The sequence below is a fragment of the Natator depressus genome, chromosome 11 (assembly GCF_965152275.1).
Source record: "Natator depressus isolate rNatDep1 chromosome 11, rNatDep2.hap1, whole genome shotgun sequence".
In the NCBI taxonomy this organism is placed as follows: domain Eukaryota; kingdom Metazoa; phylum Chordata; order Testudines; family Cheloniidae; genus Natator; species Natator depressus.
In genome coordinates, this window is record NC_134244.1 from 11,066,588 (window position 1) to 11,092,394 (window position 25,807).

Here is a 25,807-nt window from a genome sequence, read left to right on the forward strand (position 1 = left end):
AAGCAAGACACAAGAAGTAATTCTTCCACTCTATTCTGTGCTGATAAGGCCTCACCTGGAACACGGTGTCCTGTTCTGGGCACAACATTTCAGGAAATATGTGGACAAATTGGAGAAAGTCCGGAAGAGAGAGCAACAAAAATGATTAAAGGTCAAGAAAACATGACCTATGAGGAAAGACTGAAAAACATTGGGTTTGTTTAGTCGGGAGAAGAGAAGACTGAGAGGGGACATGATAGCAGTTTTCTATCTGGTTGCGACAGAAGGAGGGTGAAAAATTGTTCTCCTTAACTTCTGAGGATAGGACAAGAAGCAATGGGCTTAAATTGCGGTAAGGGAGGTTTAGTTTGGACATTAGGAAAAACTTCCTAAATGTCAGCGTGGTTAAGCACTGGAACAAATTGCCTAGGGAGGTTGTGGAATCTGAGTCATTAGAGATTTTTAAGAACAGGTTAGACAAACACCTGCCAGGAATGGTCTAGTTATTACTTAGTCCTGCCTTGAGTGCAGGGGACTGGACTAGATGACCTCTCAAGGTCCCTTCCAGTCCTACACTTATGGATTCTACAATCTCAGAGACATATCTATTTGTAACTGGAGACACATTTTTAATTTTGCCCTGAATTAACTTGATATGTAGATTAAAGGAAATTCATTTATTTTAAAAGTTTTGATTAATCAATAATTAATAAGTTAATGTTTGTAAAAAAATTTGACTATGCAAATTACTACAAAAGTGCTAAGTGTTATTATTATGAATTGCCTATTAAAATAAAGTGTTTTCTTTTCCTTCATCTTTCTTGCAGGGAATACAGGGAAATAAGGACTCACCATCTCCAACATTGCCTAAAATGAGCCAGAGAGCAGCACTGCCCTGTCAAGAAGTTGTGTTGGCAACTGGCTGGATATCAAATTCAACTTTCCCAAAGGAAGGCTAGGAACTAGAGACCTATTACCATAGGTCAACTATTCCATATGCTTTACAGTGTATTCTTGAGTGCTTTGTGTAGTGCAATCTTAAATAATTCAGGTGATGGAGCTGCCACTTTTCCTTTGGAGAGGTGCAAGTCATGAAAGAGATTCCTTTTAGTAGGGACCCTGGAGACCAGTGAGTATAAATGATGACATTACTTACAGTAGGTGTACATAAAAAACCAAAAGCAATGAAAATAATCTTTGGCAGATACTAGAGTGTGCAATGGATTTGTAGGGCTGGGAGAAATCAATCCCGTTTACATATGGAAAACTTGGTGTCTACACATATTTAGTAGAAAACTTGTTCTTCTCACTCAACGTTGGGTGAGTGTTCACAACATGGTGAAGAGTTAAATAAAAGCAGTCTTTTTTTGCCATTCAACCTCCCATCTCAGTATTAGTCACCCTCAAATAACGTAGGGCCCAATCCCACAAAACACTTGTGTCCAGGAGTACCTATTGCTGTTGTGAATTGTCCTTCTGAAGTCAAGGTAATAGTCACTGTGTCCAATAGTAAGTGTGTGCAGGATTGGCCCCTTAGACTGTAAATTCCTTGAGGCAGGGACTGTACCCTATTTTGCTGCAATGTGCCATACACAGCCTATGGTGCTCTATAAATAATAAACAATAATAATAAATATTCCATAAGGCAAAACATCTTTACCATTCTCTTCATCTCCTTGGAGACCTGGTGAGCACCCAGATGGTTGTAAAAGGGGCGATCCACACCCCAGTGTGGAGGGTTATGGCCAATGGAATTGGTGCGCTGTCTGTTCATCTTGGCTATTGTCGCTTTCTCATCTTTCTAAAATAAAAACATGAGAGAATTGCAAGACGTATTTTGAAACATTTTACATGGCAATCACTCCCCAGATGCCTTCGCTTCTGATCATTTATCCCCCTGCATTAACCTATTAATCATGCACTTCAACAGAAATAAGGAGCATTCATCTGATCATTTCTTTATTGCTTTATTTCCTGTCCTTCCAAGTGTCACAGACAAGTAGAATGGGATAGTTTTTCAAAGTACTCAAAATTTGGTGCCCACCATTTTACTGGCAAATGATAACCCCTTCTTCTCTGACCACAAACAGCTCCGGTGAGTGCAAACGGGGTAGCTTTTTTTGCCTCGAGACTGAACAATTAAATTCAGAAACAAAACTGTAGTTCCGAGGAGAGAGACTGTGTTAAGATTCCTTGGAAAACACAAATCAATGTGCCTGCAATTTACAGGACAAAGGCAGAGGGCTAGGAGCCAAGTTTCAATTCCGGCACTGACTCTGGCCTCCTGTACAATGGGGATGCCTCCCAAAGGAGGCGTGAACCGGTGAACAATACTTAACGTTTGCTGCGTACTGTATTTGGTAAGTGCTAAGAAGAAAATAATGGTACTGCACAAGGTGACAAAAGGTGTTTTCTCCTCTTCAACTCTAACTACACATTTTGTCTTTGACGGAAATGCTCCCAAGGTTCAGGGGTGTTTGGTGGTAAGAGATAGCTATGAAATTTGGACCTGACTCAAGACTGCTGCAAAGGTTGGGTGTGTTTGAACCCAGAGATTTATTTCAGGCTCATCACCAATAAAAACAGAAGTGTTATGGGGTGACATAATAGTATTGTGAATTACTTATTTTGAGGGTGTTTTCTAGCTAATAAAAAACACCGCTTTTTCAACATAGGATTTTCTCTGTCCTCCCCTTGTTGGCCTCTGTTTTGTAGAGGAGGCAGGAGTAGCTTGTACAGGATCAATCCTGCAGTTTTCATTCAGACCAAGATTTCAGCAGGAGACTTGCTTAGTAGGGAACTATGTGATCTGACCACATTGACTTAACAAAAACCAACGTGACAGTGGTCGTAAGCATGTTACTATATAATTACTGAGAGATGGGCGACCCTTGAAGAGTTCGAGCGTTCTGTTGGAATGAGCATTTGAAAAGCTGTTTTTTTATAAGCTTGTGAGATCACCTTTTTTTTAGATTTCCTGGATCTGGCTGAGCACAAGCACCAGAACAGACGCACGTAATTATTGTTGCATATCTTGGATTTCAAAGCCAGAAATTGCAGAGGCAGCAAAACAATTTTAGAAAAGAAAAAACCACAATTTTTTCAAAATGATTGAGCCTGGTTCAGCTCAAGTCTTGGATGAAGATACAGGTTAGTCCATATATTCCCCATACGGATTCTCTTGTCCCAAGCCATAACTGTGGTTTCCAAGGCATTCACCACATTCCTGTCACGTTCTCACAGAATGACTGGTGCTATTTCCATGGTAACCAGAGAGTTAATTGTCATGTTTTATATTGTCATGCTTTTTTGAATTAAAAAAACATCTTTGTAAATTTAGTGCTGGGGAAAGGTGATAGACTGACAACCATGGAGACGGTAGTCTTCATGACTCATAGGAAAGGTGTAGTCACACTGACAGTGCCCTCCAATAGACCGCAGGCTTTTCATGTCGAGAACAGTTGCAATAGTGTTTGAGTGAATAGTTCAGTCTTTATACCCCTTTGACTTTGCTGGGAGTGCCAACAAAGGTACTGACTGGGGCACAGGTGTTCATAATTGATATCTTAATAGCCACTGGATAGTAACAACCTGGGGTTGCTACTGCCCCAAGGCTGCATTTGAATTGCTGCAAGGGTTCTATCTATCTCATTACCGACTCCCAGGTCCCTGAGAGCACTGCTAGTATATTACCACAATGGGGTGGGAGCAACCGCAAGGAACTTTCAGCTCCACGGCAAAACTTGTTAGAAGAAGCCACACATTATCACAAGCTGCTGAAGCCACAGAAAGACAAGTGTGGGGAAACAAACCTCATGACTGTCACTCCTGTCTCTCACCTGCATCAAACCAGCATCATTTAATCTATAAGAGCTGCAACTGTGAACATTTTGTGCCAGATGAACTTCACATTAGCAACCATTATGGAAACTCTAGCTAATCTCCAAGAGAGCTGTGTTTTAAATGTTTCTAAAAATACACAAGTATGAAATGACTCTATTATCTTTTAAAAAGCCACAGAACTTTTACTTTTCTAACCTGTATGATCATTTGTGGTTCTCTAGCTGCAACCCCTTGTATAGTTACAGGTCTATATATATCTTCTGATGCCAGAAAAACACTGGCAGAAAGAACAGATTAGGTATCTACAACCAAATATTTACTGCTCTGAATAATAAAAGTGACACTGTCTGTACATTTTATTACAGCTTAGCGAGAGGCTTTCAACCAGTAGCAATCAAAAAAAAAGCTAGCCAGTAAATCTGGTCTGGAGACCTATAAAAGCAAACCTATCTGGTTACATTATAAATGCCTTTATGTCAACAGATGATAAAAGATACATGGGACAAGTTTTCCCCAATGGTGAGGCACAGTCCAGCATGAGGTTAGTCTTAGTAAACGCAGATATAATCTTAAGCAAAGACTTAGTTCCAGAAATCCAAGCAGATAAACTGCAAGGTCTCAGCCAATTAGTAAACTGTATTTGCTTTTGACTAGGGCCAATTGACTATCATATACTAAATTTACATTATGTCAATTGTGTGATTAATTTGAAGGGAATAAAAGACCTCAGTAGGTACATGTGCATTGACAGTTTTGGGTTGGGGCAAGGCCAGGACAAACTGTGGTAAACACACACACACTATTGAGGTCATTTACAACCATGAGATCACGGGCCATATAAATTATCCAAAGCTGTGTGAAGAACTCTTGCATTTTCCCCCCCCTCAAAATAGGTGAGATTTTGAACCATGTATTCTGTAGCTTTTGCCATAGATAAAACCCACTGTAGGGCAGTGTTTTTCAGTCAAAGCCTCTGGTAGCGAAATTTTGCTTGCACAAATAAAACACAATACTGAAACTTCTTACTCAAATGGACTTGACTCTTACTTGCAACACTTATTTGAAGGAACCTTCTTAACTTAATTTTTTTTAAATTTACTTTTTTAAAAAAAAATCAGATTTCTGATTGAACACTCTTTAAAAGTATGTTGTGATTTAAATTTTAAAATAAAAGATGAAGTCCCAGATTGTTAAAGGTATTTAGACATAGCTGCATTCAGTGTCACAATGCCTAACAGATTTAGAAGCCTAAATCTAATTTTTAAAAAGGATTTAGGCACTTAGGAGTCTAAATCCCATCAACTGGCTATGGAACTTAGACTCCCAAGTGCCTAAATCCCTTTTGAAAAATGATATTTTATGCTCCTAAATTAGTTAGGCATCATGATGCTGAATGCAACAACCCAAAATAGCTTTAAAAATCTGGGCCTAAGCGATTTTCTACTCCTCTGTAGATGTTTGTAAGGGTCACTCTTTTCAGTTTAGTTAGCCTATTGCTCCCTTGCTAATTGACTATACGGGAAAACTGACTTGATCGATTGCATCCCTGTATTCACATCATACACACTAATATAATAATCTTTGTACAATATATGCCTTGTTAGGTAAATGAATAACTCACTGGTCATCAATATCATGGTGAAATTTATGTAGCAACATTACATATAAAGTTATGAATTCCCCCTGCATGATGTTGGTAGCGAATGTTCAAAGCCATGCCTGACTAGCCAGGAGTGGTTAAACAGGTCTATCCTAAAAAAAAGAAATGTGTGTTTACCTCAGTTTACATATAAGTAGTAAACACGGTCCTTGAGACAGCAGGAAGAAGACAAGGCAAATCTGCATCTCAGCATACGCAGGGGAGATGAAAAAGCATGGGCCACCTTCACCCCCAGACTCCCCGTTGCCTTCTTTACGGCTTCAATAAACTTTGTTTTGAGGGGTACCCTTCACACAATCCACTTCAAAGGGGAACTGGACTATAAAAGTGAGGGGCAAAACCATGCCAGGATATCTCTCTCTCTTGCTCTCTCTTTCACTTCAGACAACAAAGGAACTAGCCTTTTGACTTTGGCGAGGGGGCGGGAAGGCATCCTGACCTGAAAAATTTTGGTCAGCCCTATTGCTGGGAACAAGTGCTAAGGATTTTACCTTGAACCAATCTAGTTTGTTAAGTTTTAGCTACTAGAAAGCATTTTACCTTTGCCTCTCTTGTAGCCATTTCTGACTTTAATATCTGATACTTGTACTCGCTTAAAATCTCGCTCTTTGCTGTTAAATAAACTTGTTTTATTTTTTAATCTAAACTAATCCAGTGTTGTGTTTAAACTGAGCTGCTTGGTAACTGAAATAACAGGCTTTTGATTATTGGCTATTGACCCTGTACAGGGGCAACGAATCTATAATATCTGAACTGTCCAGCAGAGGGCTGGGCAGCACAGAACACATGCTTGGGGGAAAATTCAAGACTGAGGGTGTGTTGAGGTCAGCCTGCAAGTAGTAACCAAGGCTGCTGGAAGCCAGAGTGTGGCTGGTGTGTTGCTGACAGGCTGCTTGGGTCAGAGCTGCTGGATCAGGACTGCAGCTATGCACAGACACTCAGGGTGTGACCTATATGCTGTTTGGCTGTTTGTGAGCAGCCCAGGTTGGGAACTACAGCAGCAAAGCATTGTGAGGGACCCTAAGGTGCAGGGCAGGTGGTGACACAACCCCTCACTGGTCTGGACTGCACCCCAGAATGGCACCGACTATACACAAAGTGTCATCAAATGCATGAGAAAACTGGGAAAAGACTGAGAAAAAGAACTATTGACAATGTCTTTCAATTCTGCTAATCTTTATGTGCTATCTGTTACAATGGGAGCTGCAATATTCTCAGACAGCAATGAGCTTTTCAAATTTAACATGGATAAACTCCAGAAGCTGCTGTGGGAACTTTCAAATATGAGCTTGCAGAGACCGTAAATCTTATCCCCAGAGGTTTTATTGAATTCTCATCACCATTTCCCACACACTGAGCTACAGTAACACCATGTCAAAACCACAGAAATAGTTGAGATTTTCTTAGACCAATCAATTGCATCGAACACCTTTACTCTATGGCTGCATCTACAGTAGGATTTTTTGAGATCTGTGTTTATCAGTGGGGCAGCTCCAGCAGTCAAAGCTGTAGCATAGATATTCCTAACTTAGCTATACGATAGCACCTTATATTGTCTTGCTGTCACACTGACATGTGAACTGTATTTCTGACAATAATATATGACCAATTCCATCACAGCAGTAAACCTATGTAAATGGAAGCCTGCTCAGTTACAATGAAACTCATTAAATCTAAGATGTTGTAGTAGAGTCACCTCCACAACATATAAATGATAATTTTGTTTGTTCAGCTGGATGGAGCTCTAGGACATTATTTAGAGAAGAATGAAAGCTATTTTCCTAGGAGCCATGGCCAGAACTCACTGAGCCATTTCAGGCTTAAGGCCACCATCACCATTTCTTTCTGAAAATGGTGCACCTGCTAGTATTACAGGGAACATCCACATTTCTGTATAACTGAAAGAGAAGTGAGAAAAATACGTGTGTCCCCCTTTTTTTTTTTAGGGTTTGTTGACTTTGTACATTCGGCAGCACTTTGTGGACAGTCAGCATTCTCACTCTCTAGTTGATGGTCATGTTCAGTTCCTGCCTTACTTTCTTAGCATAGTGTTTCCCAAACTTCTGAAAGCTAATGCCCTGCCATTCAGGAAAATGAAACTACCTGCAACCCCACCATGTGGTGTTAGAGCCCTACTCAATGTAATGTATACATCTTCAACACTCCCCCAGGTAGTCCTTTGCGCCTCCCATCCCACTTTGAGAAATGCTTGCATTGATCTTTGTTATAGCAGAGCAGCAGCTCTGCTATAGTTAAGACTGAAATACTATATATCCTTGCCTTTCTTGCATGCTTTGATGAGCTATGAAATAGTTAGCAACTTGCTGTTTAAAGCATCACCATTGGCATCTGAGTTCACACCCCATTAAAATAAATGGGAAAGGTCACACATAGAATCTACTGTTTCAGGTTGTCTGCAAACTCAGGCAGACATCTGCGCACTTGTTACATTTGCTTTATGTTTTGAATGGTTTCTTCACAACCCTAGGAGCTAGGAGTTTTTGTGTTGGTTGGTTTGTTGGTTGACTTGTTTTGTTTTCAAATGAAAGTGGAGACTCTGGAGAACAATATAGAGGTCTGTTTGTGTCCCCTTAGCTATTTCTTCACATCCCCCGGGTTGAGGAAAATAGCAATAGCAGAACACCATCACTCCTGTACTTAACTGAGGCATGGGAGGGCAGGGGCTCAAACACCAGCTTTCCCACAAGTTCTGCAAGGAAGCATTTACCAGTAACAGCACCAGCAAAGCTGCTAGTGAAACTGAAGAGGCAGTAGGCAGGTATATGCAGGGAGAGGAAAGAAATGGGGGTTGGGTCTGAACCGCTTTGGTTTTGAAACTCTTGGGTGTGCCTGTTCCCTTCGCTAGTAAAATATCTTTATAAGCATCAAGGGGAAAGCAGAAAAGTCCCAAAGCATATTTTCAATTCTGTGGATGTTATTTAAAGACTGCTCTATCAGAAACGAGAATTTTTTTTAACAAGTTAATGTCAAAAAATTCAAGTTGGTAGCATCCTTTTAATAAACTATTTTCAAAGGAGGACCTAGTCTAATATATACACAAGTCACTGGAACACAAAAGTATTACATTCCTCCTATTTAATCAATGCAACAGAAAACTAGGTAGATGCAAATAATTCATTTAACGGCTGAGAATGCAAACAGACAAAACAGCAGAAAATTCAAAGTTATGATTCATCACAGCAACAGTAAGTGGAATTTGGTATCACAATGTATGCCGTTAATTTTATGCCTTAACTATACTCCTGACAATGCTGAGTTACAGTGTCTGTGGGAGTTATGGGCCAGTTATTCAGACAATTGAGGTGTGCCCACATAAACTGGGAAATTGCTCATCCAAATGGCTCATTGCATGGATTTGAAAATGCAGTCATGGTAACTCTATGTAAATTAGGTGCACAAGTGTGCACCTTAATTATCAGAAATTCTGGCCTCACTACTGTGAATTCCCTTACTTTATTTTGCGTCAACGGTAAAGTTGTATTTACCCAGTTTTTTTGGCATAATAATTGCATATGTGATTGACTGCATATGCAAATAAACATGCTAGGCCAAATTAGTCACTGGGGTAAGGAGTGCCCCTCCACTGAAGTCAGGCAAACCTGTTCTCCCACTGACTGATTTTATCGGAACATGCAAAGGTGAGTTCTGTTTAAATTCAAGATTTTCAAAAAACTTAGACTAAGCATGCTAAATATCAGCTCCAAAGGTCATAGTTTCAGAAAGTTAGAAGCTGCTTAAAATGAAAACAGCTCTCTCAGTGATAACTGCAACTAAAATAGCTTTCCAGAAAAATAAATAAGACTTGCAAAGCCTGATGTAGATGTAACTGATCTTGCTTGGGCTGACATCAGGGTTGGAACATGGGACCTTCAGTGCTAAAAGCATGAGCTTCTACCACTTAAGCTAAAGGACTGATGTCATTAGCTGAAAACAGTAGCAAACTCAGTAACCTCTTACGTCAACCAGCTACTAGAGATGGACAAAGATCCAACACTATCTTGGTGTGGGTTACATGGACAGTGCAATCAACAGAGATCCTGGGCTGTAAGGCGCTGAATGCCACCAGCTCCACTTGAACTGGGTTTTGAAAGGGTTCACCACCTTGCAGAAATCAGGCCCCAAGTGACCGAACTGTCCAATGAAGTGTTGTTCACCAAAAACAACCCTTCTTGGCAGAAAGACCCAGGATTTAAACAGACCTACACTCTGGAAGGAGCCTGAAGATCAGAGGTACATTGTGTGGAGCAGTGGAGGGTGAGGGAAGTTTGCCCTGCCACTACATCTGCTGTTCCTGGTTTAGGTGAAAAAAACAGAGGATTTACATCTTTAGCCAATATGAAATACATTGCTACCCTGGGCCACAACGCGATACATACTCAGCTTTGTTATGAGAACTCCATAAACAGTGTGTGACTAACAGGAACCCAGACACGATGCACAGGAACCCATTACTAAGTCAGATGAACATTTTATGGAGGTTATTGGAACGGACTCCAATAAAAACCTCACTAAATAAATCATACACAAGAAAGTAGATAAAAATAGAGGGAATGGAAGCAAAGGTAAAACAGTGGTACCTTGTCCATCTTTACTTCTGCAAAATATTAGGAAGGGTGGGGGTGGAGAAAGGGAAAATGCTTTTCACTTCTGATAGCTTTTTATTCTATTAAAATAGGTATTTAAATTTGGGCAGAGAGCTGTAAAAGATTCCAGCTCAGGGCTTCAATTACAAACTAGTGAACTGTAAGAGTGAGGAAGCTGGAACTGTGAGGCCTAGAACTCAGGACACCTCTCTTCTCTTGGACTCTGACACTAGTCTTTGTGACCTTTGGGTAAGTCACTTCTTCATGCCCAGTTTAAGTATAGTAACTTCCTAAGTCACATGGATATTGCAAGTCTTAATATTAAGTGCTTTGGGACTCGGAGGTGCAGAGTACTATTAGCAGCGACATTACTTTAGAGCCGAGAGGTCCCAACTAAGACCAGGGCCCCATTGTGCAATGTTCTATACCAACACATAGTAAGAGAGCTTAGAGTCCAATAGACAAGACAGGAAAAGGGTGGAAGAAATGAAGTATTAAACCCACAGGGGACTTAGGCAGAGAGTCACACAGGAAGTCTGCTGGAGAACCAGTAACCGAACCCAGAACTCTTGAGTCCCACTCCACCACAAGACAGTCTTTGCCGAATAACAAGGCAAACGCGGAGAGTGCTTTGGATCACACCTTTTGAAAATTCTATTGCAGTCTCCACTGCAGCCTCCACTGCAGCCACCGTGAGGCAGCAGAATGTTGTAACATACTTTGAAGTACCAACATTCCACTTGTCCCAACAAAGATCTACAGATCTTCACAGGAACATACCAGATACTTAGTGTGTTCTCCTGATGTAACAAATCAATACACCTTTCCTCCCCTGGACATGGGCCCTCACCAAAAGTGTGTTTTGCAGCAGTGAAGAGGGTAAAGTGTAAATATCTCAAGCGGCTTAAGCTGCCCACTGACAGGCCATGGTGTGTGGGACATAAGGATCTTGTCCTGCAAACTTTAATAATCTTCTGAAGATTGACCATAATTAATGAGGTTTCTCTCTTGGGTAGATAGATACCAAAACATTAGCTTATCTCCTCAGAGGATGAGAATCGATTTTCTTCCTTTTTTTGCATTAAGACGATTTGAGGCTTGCTTCCCTTCCTGAGAGAATGTAACTGCAAGTGATGATCTCAAGCTAATTTTGTATAGGCATAGTGGTCATTGATCATGTTATTGAAGCATGTCACCAGCAATGCATTTAACCTCATAATGCCCATGTTTATCAACATTCCCATTTTACAGATGGAGAAACGGAGGCACAAATAGGTTAAGTGATTTCTTCAAGGTAAGACAGCAAGACTAAGGCAGATCTGGGAACAGAACTCAGATGTCCTGACTAATAGTCCTGTGCTTTAACACAAGACAGTCATGCACTATAAGGTGGGTAGAAAGTTGGCTAGATTGTCAGGCTCAACGGGTAGTGATCAATGGCTCCATGTCTAGATGGCAGGCGGTATCCAGTGGAGTGCCCCAAGGGTCGGTCCTGGGGCCAGTTTTGTTCAATATCTTCATTAATGATCTGGAGGATGGTGTGGATTGCACTCTCAGCAAATTTGCGGATGATACTAAACTAGGAGGAGTGGTAGATACGGTGGCAGGTAGGGATAGGATACAGAGGGACCTAGACAAATTGGAGGATTGGGCCAAAAGAAATCTGATGAGGTTCAACAAGGATAAGTGCAGGGTCCTGCACTTAGGACAGAAGACTCCAATGCACCGCTACAGACTAGGGACCGAATGGCTAGGCAGCAGTTCTGCGGAAAAGGACCTAGGGGTGACAGTGGACGAGAAGCTGGATATGAGTCAACAGTGTGCCCTTGTTGCCAAGAAGGCCAATGGCATTTTGGGATGTATAAGTAGGAGCATAGCCAGCAGATATAGGGACGTGATCGTTCCCCTCTATTTGACATTGGTGAGGCCTCATCTGGAGTACTGTGTCCAGTTTTGGGCCCCACACTACAAGAAGGATGTGGAAAAATTGGAGAGAGTCCAGCGAAGGGCAACAAAAATGATTAGGGGTCTGGAACACATGAGTTATGAGGAGAGGCTGAGGGAACTGGGATTGTTTAGTCTGCAGAAGAGAAGAATGAGGGGGGATTTGATAGCTGCTTTCAACTACCTGAGAGGTGGTTCCAAAGAGGATGGTTCTAGACTATTCTCAGTGGTAGAAGATGACAGGACAAGGAGTAATGGTCTCAAGTTGCAGGGGGGGAGGTTTAGGCTGGATATTAGGAAAAACTTTTTCACTAGGAGGGTGGTGAAACACTGGAATGCGTTACCTAGGGAGGTGGTAGAATCTCCTTCCTTAGAAGTTTTTAAGGTCAGGCTTGACAAAGCCCTGGCTGGGATGATTTAATTGGGGATTGGTCCTGCTTTGAGCAGGGGGTTGGACTAGATGACCTCCTGAGGTCCCTTCCAACCCTGATATTCTATGATTCTATGATTCTTTCCTCTGTGAGTTAGAATAGATGTTCCAAAGTTTGAGGTTGCTCTGAAATAGTGTTTTGCTGGGTTCCATTATGGACATGGAGACAGCTGCAAAATAAACATTCAGATCCAGTTCATAATTTTTCAGATGCTCAGGGGGTTTCAAATCTACAGTAGAGTTTTGATTAGTCTCAGATTAAGGGTAACTAAAAAACTGGGTTTTGATCCAGGCCCATCGCTACAAGCTGGTAAGAACTTCGGATAGCATACATAGCGTCCACTGGTGCTTGGAGCTTGACAAACGAAATACTGGGTGACATATCATGGTCTATGTTATGCAGCAGGTGAAATTAGACGATCAAGGTAGTCCTTTCTGACCTTAAAATCGGTCATAATCTGGACACACGCTGGTTATAGAGACTAGTTGCAACACAGCCCACTTTTTGTTGGAAGAGAGACACAGCAGAACCAGTGACTGTAGCTTACGACAATGGCCTGAGTCCAGCTCAAGTCAATAGTGACTGAAAGCTGTTACCTTGTGCTGCTTGTTCAAGTGATCTATAGGAAATGAATTGGTACTCTCAGTCCTGTTCCACAAGGACAGGCACCCACCATCCAAGCAGGCCCTAATTGATTACCTGGCTGGCAGAACCATACTGAGGAATGATGTACCATGGAGTGAAGCACTGTCACTAATTCAAGGTGCCCCGCTAGCTCATGTCTGAGGCACGCTAGTGGGCAGGCGGGGAAAGCTTCCACGGCTGCAGCCGAAGCCGTACCTGGCTTGGGGTATGATGGAAAACTTTGCTTTTCTAAAGCTAATAATTTGCCAGCTTCCACCAACATAAAACTCAGTTACAAAATAATCTCCCATGTGGTTAAAAAAAAGGACTAAGGTCAGATTCTTTTGTACAGACAAACTGTGCTTTGGGCAGGAACGGGGTGAGAAGAGGTGCAAAGGTGGCCATACCCTGCCTTCCCCCAGACACACACCTGTGCTGGGGGCCAGGAGGGAAGGTATGCTAGAAGTTGTTACACTGGGCCTCTGGCACTGGAGGACTTCCTGGCATAGAGGGAATCCTCTACTGGCCAGGAAAGCCTGGCTTTCAGGCTGCTGTGAGGTGTTAGGAGTGGCCACCAGCCAAAAACACCTAAAACATACATTAGTCTGTTTGCTCTTACCCGTTTTTGACTGCAGCGTACAATCAGGAAGGTCTCTATACTGTGCTCCTTGAGGTAAGCATTGCGTTCTCCTCCAAAACCCAGTTCCACCTCGTAGTCTCCATTCAGATAATTCAAGGTTGCTTTGGTAATGTGGATTCGCCTTGAATGAGACAAAAGGCAAATCGTGGAGTTCATTAGGCAGCTCTAATAATCACGTATCTAGTAAGCCAATTCCTGCCAGTGACAGATTCTGTGCGCTAGAAAAAATAGCTCATTTCAGGGTCCAATGCTGCTGCTGCTGACATCCCCTGGAGTTTTGTCTTGCCTTTCAAAGGGAGTAAAATCAGGCCCATTGACATTTTTCCACAGAATTAGGTTAAAACACATTATCCAAGTTTTACATCCATTAATAAGCGTCCCGGTGGATGTAAGGAAGCCATTCATTCATTCAATTTGCTTGCTCTAACACACAGTAGACATGCTTGCTCAGCAATCAAAACACATTACACACACATGACTGAGACATGGGTCTACAAAGTCATATGCCATGGATACTCGGCTGCATCTAGCTTGCTATACCACATTAATCACTGTAGTATCCAGGTGCCTTATAGAGGTATGCAATCAAGTAGATGAGCTATGTTTTCTACTCTTCCCTCCTAGGGGAGAGGAAATGTAGAAATATATGCAGAATAATAATCTCATGGGGAAGCTATGTCAGGGAGTTGGTCTTCCATTGGTCCTTAAGGTAGTGAAATGTACGTTTATTTGGATCTCTTATGGAAGGGTGTTCCAAAGCAGGAACAACATTTCCTTCTGATGACCAGGTGATATCTTCAGCAAACATTTATTAGCATATGGTTACAGCTCTCTCTAACCACGACCCACTGTGATAGGGATCACACAGAGACATTAATCCCAGGTGTCACTTCATCAATTTCACTGGAATTATTATGAGGATGAATTCCATTCTTTGCATATAAGGCATGTCCACCCTGGGTGACTGCAGACCTATTGTGGACAGAAGTGTAGGGTTGAGAGAAAATAAACTAGCCAGTGAGTGCCCAAATTAAAAATTCTGCACCACACTCATCCTATGACAGACAAACAAACTAACCAAAACCCTCCTGCAAGTCAAAAGCAAACTGTCACGTGGATTGACTCACGACAGCTTTGGTGAAGCAACAACTTACCCTGCTTTACCTCCGGCTTCCATGTGATTGGCTAGCGTGACATCATTTGACCACACATCAAACTGCCACTTCCTGAGGCCCAAGACTCCACAGTGAACTCTCCCGCTGTGGATCCCAACCCTCATGTTCACGTTGACTCCTGTCACCTCCCGGACCAATCTGAAAAGAGATGCAGAAAGAGAAGGATGTCTCTGGGAAGTATGTGCCTGTATCCCAGAGTGCAAAATACACAATTCCCTAGAAATTATTCAAACATACACACAAAGGGCTGCTCATTCACAGTACTTTAGCTACAGAAATCAGACAGGCTGTACTGCACTTTGATAAGCCAGGCAAAGTACTAATTAGATAGGGGTGTCCTTGGAATAAGTTCTTGTCCTCTCAACTTGGTCGCAAGTTCAGAGCTCATGGAAAAATTCTCTGGGAGGGTGAAAGCTGAGTCTTGGTCTTTGATTTCCATACCAAAACTGGACATAACCTCCCAGCTCTCTGAACCTCATTAAAAGTAATAGCATGTTGCAAAGAGAAAAAGGAAATGATTTTGAGCTCGTAATTTGTCTGTATGGCACCAGGCATCAAGTGTTCCATGGATGAAACCTGATCTGTGTGTGAAATACCCACTGCAGTTGGAAACCTTGAACTGAGCTTTAAGCTGCAGCCATCGCAAACCACAGAACCACATCTTCTGCACTCACTCCAAGTGGGCAGCTACAAACACTCAGACTCTCATTTTAATGAGCTCTTGGATCCTCTGTTTGCTCCCAAAATGATCACTGTCATACTTGGTGGGTTTTTCCTTTTTATGGCAAAAGTTTACTTGAAGAGCTCTTCACATGGAAATTCTATTTGGGAATTCAGGGGGTGGGGGGACCTACGAAGGGTCTGATGGCCTCATCAAGGCCAAATGTGGCTTATAGTTGCTGATGGATCACATCATTACCAGAATGCCCATGTTTCACAGAGAAACTCACCTGACAGTTCTCTTAGTTGTCTATGGGGTTCAGAGGGGAGCAGGGCACAGAGAACAATCTGAGAAGTTGATTCTATGGGCCAGATCCTGTATTTTCAGTAAACGCAGGGTCTTGTTGTACACGAGGCAAATCCTACTCACTGCGATCGTCCTGACCATTGCTCTGTTCTGTTCCTGCAAAGACAACCTAATCTCGGGGAGGAGCCAGCACTGAAAGGGAGATGTTAATTCTCCAAGAAGCTAGTGCATTCTGCCCTAATCACCTGATACGGGGCTTCACAACCTCAGGTCTGGCAACATACGAGTAGCAGTTGTATATACTAGTCAATAAAATAAATTGCCCCAAATTCAGTTTCATTTGTTTATTCTTTTCTTTTCTTTAAGAAGGTTTCCAACTGCAGTTCATAAAAGTGGTATTTTCAACTCAAAAGCCTGATCAGGATTGAGACCTCATTATTCTAAGAGCTATACAAATATAGAGGTAGATATGGTCCCTCTCCCAAAGACCTCACAATCTAACACTTGACATGTTTCTAATGGCAAAAGCCTGATACTTCGACTTACCATGGTGTTATCATTGAACCTTGTCTCATTGCTCCCAAATGAACTGATAACACAGGCTGTTTATTTTTTCCTCTTGTTTTCTTAAAGATATATACATAAATAGAAGCCTATCTTTCCATGTACTCATCGCGGTACTTACATGTCCTCTGTGCACCGCACTATCTAGTTTTGAGAATATTTATTTGTAACCAATTTGCCTATGTTAATTGATCTGCTCAGAGCTGGAACTACTCAATATAGGTCCAATTCTGTGATGTGGTGAGTGTCCACATTTCCTTCTGATTCCATTGGGAGCCAACATGTGTTCAGTCCTTTGCAGGATCAGCTCCTATAGCATTAAAGGATCTAAAACAGAAATGTAAAGGCTCTGCAGTTCTCATCTCCTTCACTTCAGTAAATTGGATTGAATTTCCACTTTATCTTGATCAAGTCTCAAGGTACGTATTTACTGTGCTGGGTACAGTACATCCTTATTATTGGGATTTTTTCAAGGGCATAAACAAACACCCACACGTTTGTCTCATTTTTCAGATCACAAGTATGTGGTTTGAAAAGCAGCATTTCCACGTAAGAGACTTCTTTATAAGACTCGTATGCAACAACTATTCCTCATCTCATACACAATGCATACCTGGACTATTATATATATATATATATATATATATAATAAGTGTACTTCACTTATTTTTACATGCTGCTTCCTTGCACTTTTCACCTTTGAGATATATATAAAAGGAGTTGTGAATAACCTACTTTCAATGGCTGTAGTAAAGAATCCCATGGAATTGATGTGGAGTACAAAGAAGTGGCAGGTTAGGCAGCATCTTATTAAATGCTAAAAGGAATAATTTCCAACAACTTGTACTACCAAGAAAACACTAGGTCTATTACATTTAACAGCAAAGGTCTCACTTTCTACCGTGAGTGGCTTGAAAGAATCTATAGCTCTTGACAGATTGCTTTGTAAACCCACCGCCCAGCTGAGTAACACTTAGGGTATGTCTACACTGCAGTTAAACACCTGCAGCTGGCCCACGTCAGCTGGGCTGTGGGGCTACAAAACTGCAGCGTAGATGGCTGGGGCTGGAGCCTGGATTCTGGGACCCAGAGGCGGGTGTCCACAGCAAAGTTTTATAACCCTGTCTGAGCCCCATGAGCCTGAGTCAGCTGACACGGGCCAGCTGCAGGTGTTTAATTGCAGGGTAGACATACCCTATGAAGCCTGAAGAGTCTAGGCTTCTTTATTGAATTGCAACCCACCTTGCCTTGAAAAAAATACCTTGGGCTGCTAGTACCCTAGGGTTTACAAATAACTCCTCCTCTACCTTTAAAGCTTGCCTCCCACTTTGTATGGGATGAAAGGCATTTAACAATCTGATTCTTTGCTAAATCGGGAATAAGTGATTTTCTGTTCTCACTCCCCCTGCCTCCCCCAACCTCCACCTACTCTAAGGAACACAGGGAAAATGTTTCAGATTTAATAACAGTTACAAAGATCTCTTGAACATTGTAAAACAGACTTTATCATTGCTGGGCCTTGCCCCATGTGTAGTTACTTTTGCCTGTGCACAGGGACGGCAAAGCAGGTGTTGAACGCTACTGTTCTGACCCGTTGGCTTTATACACTCGCTCAGTGCAGTGTAAACAACTGAAAACAAGGCAATGAAGCATCAGGCTGCTTATCTGTGAATAAACAGCCAAGCCCAACTGTTTGCTGCTAAGTAATTAATTTGAAAGAAGCCGTCCACCCACCAATAAACAACTCCTCTGGTCTTGTGCCCATCTTCAGGAAGATGACTTGGCACAGGGTGGATGAAAGGGTGATCTGTGGCAGTTGTGAGGATACAATCCTCTTTCCCCATCCCAAGTACACACTCTGCAGCTGCTACAGCACCCTCAGGCTTGCAGCGGCGTCCATGGTTGTGGCACCAGCAGCATCCTTCAGTGCCCTGATCCTAACTGCCCTCTAAGTTGGTGTGGCTGGACCCTTTCTGGAGCACAGGCCTATATCATATTGTCCTCATGTAGCTTCACCAAAATCCTGTCCTAGCCTTTCCTCCCCCTACACGTTACATCTGCAGCCTATTGGGCCTTTTTCAAATCAGGTTAGTAGGCAGCATTTTTCCCTTTAAGAAGCAAAGGGGCAAGCTACTGCAGAATGACCAGTGGTCTACAAAGGTTCCAGACAGATTTCCATTAGAAACCCTCTTTTCACCGCCTCTTCCTTGCTGAAAAATTCTCTTTTGGGACTGACACCTTTCATGCCTAGGATGACCTACACCAGTTGCGGGGAGGGGAAGCATTTTAGATGCCCCAGATGGTTTTAGTGGAATCAGGCTTCCGTCTTTGTACTGTCAGGTCCATTTGTGTGCCAGTGCTGGTCCCAAATATATCCTCTCTCTGCTAGCCTCTAGCTCAATGAGCTAGCTACCTCATGCATTAAGAGATGGAATAAATTTCTCTCCCTGGGGAATCTGCTACTTACGAGATAGCCTCTATCATGTCCATTCCCATTTCAACACAGCAGTGTGCATGGTCAGCTCTTGCTTCTGGTAATCCAGACACGCAGTAATAGCAATCGCCCAAGATCTTTATACGTAAACAGTGATTTTCCTACAAAAAGAAAAAGAAAAAAGAAAGAGATGGAGAAGTATGAAATTTCATTTCATGTTTGTAATAACTTGTCTTTTAGGGCAGTGAATGTTAGAAATCTAGTGAACCGGTGCAGTATGTCAATCGTGTAACAGGAACCAAAATCAGAATTATAATAGAACACTTACAGCTGCAAGCTTATCAAATCTGGCAAAGAGCTCATTCAGCGTCATGACCAGCTCCTGAGCTGTACACTGGGAGGCCAGGCTGGTGAACCCTTCTATGTCTGCAAAGAGGATGCTATGGAAAAAAAAAAAGAAAGATACAGACACAAGTGCCATTAAATTATTATATTGTTGCCTAAATTCTAATCAGCTAGTTAACTTCTCAAGAAGAACACACAGGCTGGGAGTCATGCAAGTGTCTTCATTCATGGCTGGTATCGATCCTTTTCCTCAACTGTCCAACAGAGTGCACTCTTGGTAATTTCCCTCCTTGTCCCATTTCTGCAGGCTCCACTCAGAAAAGCCACACTCCGTTGTCCACTTTCCTGCCCCCCATAAGAAATTGAGGTTTTTCCTGTAATGTCTAAATCTAATCTCCTTGTCCCACCTCTCACACAGCTTTAATGGTCTGGTTTTCTTGTGTACAACCCAGATCCATTACTACTGCAATAATAATAACAGTACTCTGCTCATACATTGTAGCCAGGGACCTTACAGTGCTTAACAGATGCTAAGTGCCACAACACTCCCTGTGAGGCAGGAGTTATACTAATTGTGTAGACGGGTAAAGCAAGGCACAACAAGGTTGAGTAAAATGCTTGAAGTTGCACAGTGAAGAACAGGACCCAAAAGTCCTAATTACCAGTCCCCTTTTCTAACCCACTAGAACACACTGCTCCAGAACCATGGAATGTCATAGCTGATCTCTGTTCTTTATACACCAGCGAGGGAAGTCTGCAGTTTTCTTATAGCCCAGCCTTCTTAGCTTCCTTTTCTCACTTCTAGGTTTTTGGTCTGATTTCTGAAAAACTTACATAAATAATATTTCACTTTTACATAGCATCTTCCATTCTGAATGGTTCCAAAAGCACTATACAAAACTATTCACATACAGTACCCCGATACACTGTCACCACTGAGGATGGAGGGCAGCAACCTGGTAGCGCAGAGTGCTGCTGCAAAACAAGAAGAGAGGGGAGGACATTCTTGCCCAAAACACTGGGGCAAACCACTTTTGTTACAAGAAGTGTCACAGGATCTTTAGCATCCGTATAGAGCAAATAAGACTAAGCCTGTTAAGATTTCATCCGAAAGACCCCTAAACTGCACCACACAAACAGACATGAAACTAAATTATTCTACCTTGGAAAAAAGATGAGTTATCCTTCCAGGATTTGATCCAGTTGGGTCTCAATATTACAGACGTGCTGTTTAGGCCGTTGTGGCATCTCACAAAGCAGAGTGAGATGCCACTTTACAACCATCTCATTATTTGCTACCGGAGATCTCTCATTTGTTACTCCCCAAGAGCTGCTGCTCTAGCCAAACTGCAGCGGGCATATTTTCAGGGATATCTTCCCATAACATCCTAGGACATGAAGTAGTGCAAAAGTGGCAAAAAAATGTCATGAGTATTTTGAAAATGCTGAAGCACATTTTGGTTCAGGCACATTTGCACCCTGTTTTCTCATTTCCCTTCCATATTTCAACTCTAATATCTGACCACACTGCATGAAATAATTTTGATCGGGCAGATGTTGAAGTTCAAACACAATAAGGAAGAGAGAAAACAGGGTGCCAAACATGCCTGAATCAAAATGTGGTTTGGGATTTTAAAAAAATGATAAGGAAACATTTAATAAATCAAGCTTTCATATCATTTGCAAAAAAGTTAAAACAAAGGAATACAATTAAAATAAACCAAAAATTAAAGATCTATTGAGATGCATGTATAGTTTCCTAAGCAACCACAGATCTCCCTTGAAGACCTTGTACATTTTAATCTTGTGTTGTATTTTTGGACCATGAGCATGTATTATTAGAACTGGCTCATTATAAAAATTGGAAAATATCTGATTCTTATGCTGGCAAAAAAACTAATCTTTCTGTGGGCTGAAGAGCTACATGAAAACTACTTTCATACTGTTATTTACTTTTTTCAAGACAGGAATACTCTGTTAGGCACCAGTACAAGACACAAAAGCATTTAAATGGCCCTATATTCAATATAATTCTCAAGCCTATTTTCCCTTGATTGGGATGGGAGGAAAACTGGTAAAATTTCACTAGGGAGCAAACGATGAAGTCCTTATCTTGCTCAGATCCCATTGTGTGGGCCTGTGCACACTACATAAATGACATTACACCTACAGCACAGCTAGTGCTACTGCTCACTGTTCTCTTCTAGGCATTCCTGGAGATACTATGCATAGCGCCTCACATAGCGTCACCACTTGGGCAGTATGGTGGCTGTCTCTCACACAGAGAGATTACTCTAATGATTCTGAAATTAGGGTCAGTGCTAATGCTAATATGCACACAATAATAACTAATGGTCCCCCTGGTCATCATGTCAGGTAGGTAATGGACACTCCACAAGAGCTAATCCTGATAATCTTTTCACTGAAAATGGAGTAGTTTTCAGAGGGCTTCATTGCTGATTTGCACACAAATTTATCTTTTCCAATTGAAACTAAATGCCTACAAGATCAACATTGCCTTCAACTTGCAACCTTTGCTAGATGAGTAAAAATTGCTTTTTGTTTGAACTCTGATGAATTAAAGATGCCATTTTGTCAGCTTGGTCCTCATGCTGAAGTTACAGGGAGAGAGCAGCTATGGCCCCTATTTTAGGATTCCACATCTGGCCCTCTGGCTGAATTCTGGACAGCTGTGCTATAGTGTAACACTAGATTAAACCCTTCAAGGGATATACACTAGAACCTCACAGTTACAAACACCAGAGTTATGAAGTGACCAGTCAACCGAACACCTCATTTGGAACCAGAAGTAGGCAATCAGACAGAAGCAGAGACCCCAGTACAGTTCTGTGTTAAATATAAACTACCAAGAAAAGGGAAAGTTTAAAAAAAAATTGACAAGGTAAGGAAACTGTTTTTGTTCTTGTTTCATTTAAATTAAGATAGGTAAAAGCAGCATTTTTCTTCTGCATGTTCTGGTTGGTAAAGTCAAGCACTCAAAAGTTAGGAAATACTAGCCTTAAGATTGCCTGTGCGACATCAGTTTGGCCCCGTTGTGCATATGCATTATGATACTGTGTTTAATTAGATGTTCACATACTATTTTTTCCATAGGACCCCATCTCACTCAATGAATGAGTAGTTATTCAATATTGCTTTTTATCCTCCTACATGTGGCCCAGGACTTACTGAGTGCACATCATTCAAACTGTGCACCGAATACAAAATTATGAATTTCTTCCTGGTGCTGTCACAATAGTGTACAATGGGTTAACAAACATTAATTAATTTAACTTCACAACACTTTGAGATTAGATGTTATTATCCCTCTTTGTACAGAGGGGGAACTGAGGCACAGAGAGATTAAAGACAAAACTGCTAAAAGTGTTTACTAATTGAGGGGTCCCAACTTGAGACACCTAGGCTCTGATTTTCCAAGTATTTAGCATTTCTATAGCACATTATATGTTGAAAGCACAGATCCAATCAAATTCAACTGTACTCATGAGCGCTCAGCACCTCTTCTGGGTTGGGCAGAGGTGTCTCAAGATGGGCACACAGAAAACAAGGAACATGCAGTTAATGACCACCTGTGTAAAGCTGGGTTTATGTGACTTGCCCAGCATCACATAGGAACTCTGTGGCAGAGGCAGGAATAGAATCCAGCTCTCCAGGGAAGCATTCAACTGCCTTAACCATGAAATCATCCTTTCCATTCCTCCCACCCCCTGCCTCATTCAATGGACACCTTCCAACTTCTGCAACAAATGAAGCAGCTTTCTACAGCCAACAACCTCCTCCATTCTAAACCAGTGGTGCTTACACTTTTTCAGTCGTGCCCCCTCTTACCAGTAATGGAATCTGTCTGCGCCTTCCTCCTCCATTACTGTGCAGCCAAGGCTTCCTCAGCAGTGGAGCTTGGGCAGAAGGCAGAGCTGGGGGTGGAACTAGGGATGGGGAAGGCGCTCCAGCTCAGAGCGGAGAAGGAATGAGGACAGAGCCCGTCTGGGAGTGGATTGGAGATATTGCTGGGGATGGAGCTGGTCTGGGGTCAGAGAGGGAGTGAAGGCAGGGCTGGGCCTGGAGGCGGAGCAGGACTTGGGGCTGAACAGGGTTGGGGGAGGAGCAAAGCTGGGGCGGAGTTGGTCTGGGAGCCGGGCTGGAAGTACAGCACTCCCCTCCCCCCACCCCGAACATCCCTCTGCATCCCCTTACGGGGGCGTGCCCCACAGTTTGGGGACCACTGCTCTAGACCCGATTCATCCCCATAGCACCACCCTTCCAGTGTACTGAATGAAGCAGGGTCCTGTGAAAAAATAGCAAGTGATCACATAATTAAAGACTGCATGATAATGCAAACACACAAGGGAGATGAATTGAAGGGGAATGGGCAGCCTTCGTTCTGGCATTAAAGTTTTGTGTGCTTGACTTTGAAACTGCAACATTCTCTGAACCATTTTTTGGGGTGGAATAGATTTATAGGTCACAATTTAGGACTATTATCATTATCTAGTCTGACCTCCTACTCCTACACAACACAGACCACACATCATCATCCCGCAGGCAGAGTCAGAGCTTCTCTTTAGAATGAAATCTACCAGAAATTCCCCCCAAATGGTTGATCAGATTTGTGGGACATAGAATTGAAAGAGGAATTACTGTAATTATGCCAAGTTATTCTGAGGGAAAAAAGGAGCCTTTGTATCTTAATTCCACCCCACTCGCCCACTTCCCACCCTTTCTTTGTCTGGTGCCATTTACTTAGTGCTGCTTTATTTCAGGCTGTCCTTAGAAAATAAAGGTGTTTTGTTCAAGGAGGATGGCAGGGGCATCTCTATTGGAAAGCAAAAGTCAAGCCAATTATTTTGCAGGATTCATCAAATGAGGCATTTTCCTACAGGTGAAAGTGGACTATGCTTACACATCAATGAGTGCAAGACACTGCAGTCACGCCCCTTCACAGACCAAGAGTCAACCAGCATTGAAATTTTGGGACGAATAGAGTTGTTGACAATAAAGGCTAAACAAAATGAGGGTTTTAGCTATAAATCTCAAGGGATGAAGAGTTTATTGGTTTAAAAATGCCATTGATGCCATTAGTGAAGGCTGAGTGGGGAGAATGGTAGTAACTGACCACAATTAATGTATGACCTGAATTTCATAGATGATCAGCTGCCACAGGTCCTGATGACTTCACTGGGAGCGGAGACTGTTAGCACATCTGGAAGGCAACTGCTGTGCAAAAAATATAATCTAAACAGGTAATTAAAATGCAGAAATGGCTTTAATGTTCTGGAGGTAGTTTCTGCATCATCACTGATCTCATGCTAATCTCATAGTGGGGGTCTACATTGACCAGGGCTTGAGTTTTCCCCTTATTTTTACATAACTATAAGAGATGGTAAATTGCTTATTTCTGGGGGAATACTGGGCAGAAGAAAAGTTATTGCATTTTTTATATGGCTAAAGCCCTTTGTTCTTAAGTTGGTTTTAACTCGATGATCCACAAGGTGCACTACCCAGTGTTTTATTACTTAAAATTCATTGCCTTTTTTCCAGAGTATATTTTCATTTATCCTATAACACAACACAATACAACTTCAGCTCCTACTCCCATTGAAATCAGTGACAAAACTCCCAGTAATGTCCTGGACTGCAAGATCTGGCTGGTAATTTATATCTTATATACTGACACCATCCTCAAATGCTTTCCAGTGTTAAATCACAGAGCAACAGCAGGAGTACAACTAAACAGAGAGAGAGAATGATTAAGAGACACAGGCAAGAGAGAAGACACATTTTGAGCTCAGATTTCAACATAAAGAGAGAGTCAATGAGTCAGAAGACATAGGACAGCTCTTCCAGATGGCAGGCATCATAGAGGAGAAGGCTCTTGAACCAAGAGCCTGAGACATGAGGCAGAGAATCCATCTGGAAATCAAAGCAACAAAGAGAGGAATAGAAAGAGGTGAGGTCAATGAGGGGGTGGGGGAGCAACTCTATTCAAGTTTTTTTTTGTTTTTTTTAAAAACCCAAACCAACACCTACCTGCCCTCCCACAGCAAGTTTTTAAACTGGAGCCTTATACGAATGAGAAGCCAGCGGAGTTATCGGAGGATGGGTTTAATGTGGCCACGCTTCTTTTTAAATGCAAGAATATTTGAAATGCTAAAGTAAATCACCAGTATTACTAACACAAAGAAAAATGATCATGTTCTATTTCAAAACATTTGCGTCCCAGCCATAACACAGATCTTGCAAGGGAAGAAACACAAACCCTATCACCATCACAATGGCAACACAAGCCATGAATATAAACAGTATGTGTTACTGGAAACTGAGCATCAACGTGCACAGTACGGCAAACTCAACAAAACCCTAGACACATTGAGATTTAATGAGTTATAAAACACAGTAAAGCGCATCCAACTGCATGAAAATTAAAACCATGGTATTTGATTGTAACAAATGATTAAGTAATGAGAAAAGGGAAAGCTAATTTGGCATAATAAAATTATCATTGTTCACAATAAACAATTTAATTAATTTGGGCAAACGGTTAGAGGTAAATAAGTGAGAGTAAGTAGTAGTCTGTAG

The 25,807-nt window shown here is 41.9% G+C and overlaps 1 protein-coding gene across 2 annotated transcripts in view; it reads right to left on the reverse strand.

Annotated features, from left to right (window-relative positions):
* ADCY5 (adenylate cyclase 5) overlaps positions 1 to 25,807 on the reverse strand; it is a 343,803-nt gene that overhangs the window by 73,245 nt on the left and 244,751 nt on the right. For both annotated transcript variants that reach the window (XM_074967144.1, XM_074967142.1), the window contains 5 exons: positions 19,194 to 19,305; positions 18,899 to 19,026; positions 14,880 to 15,038; positions 13,705 to 13,846; positions 1,640 to 1,780 (listed from right to left, as the gene is read on the reverse strand). In XM_074967144.1, the coding sequence (XP_074823245.1) occupies positions 1,640 to 1,780; positions 13,705 to 13,846; positions 14,880 to 15,038; positions 18,899 to 19,026; positions 19,194 to 19,305 (682 nt within the window). The remainder of the gene's footprint in view (positions 1 to 1,639; positions 1,781 to 13,704; positions 13,847 to 14,879; positions 15,039 to 18,898; positions 19,027 to 19,193; positions 19,306 to 25,807) is intronic.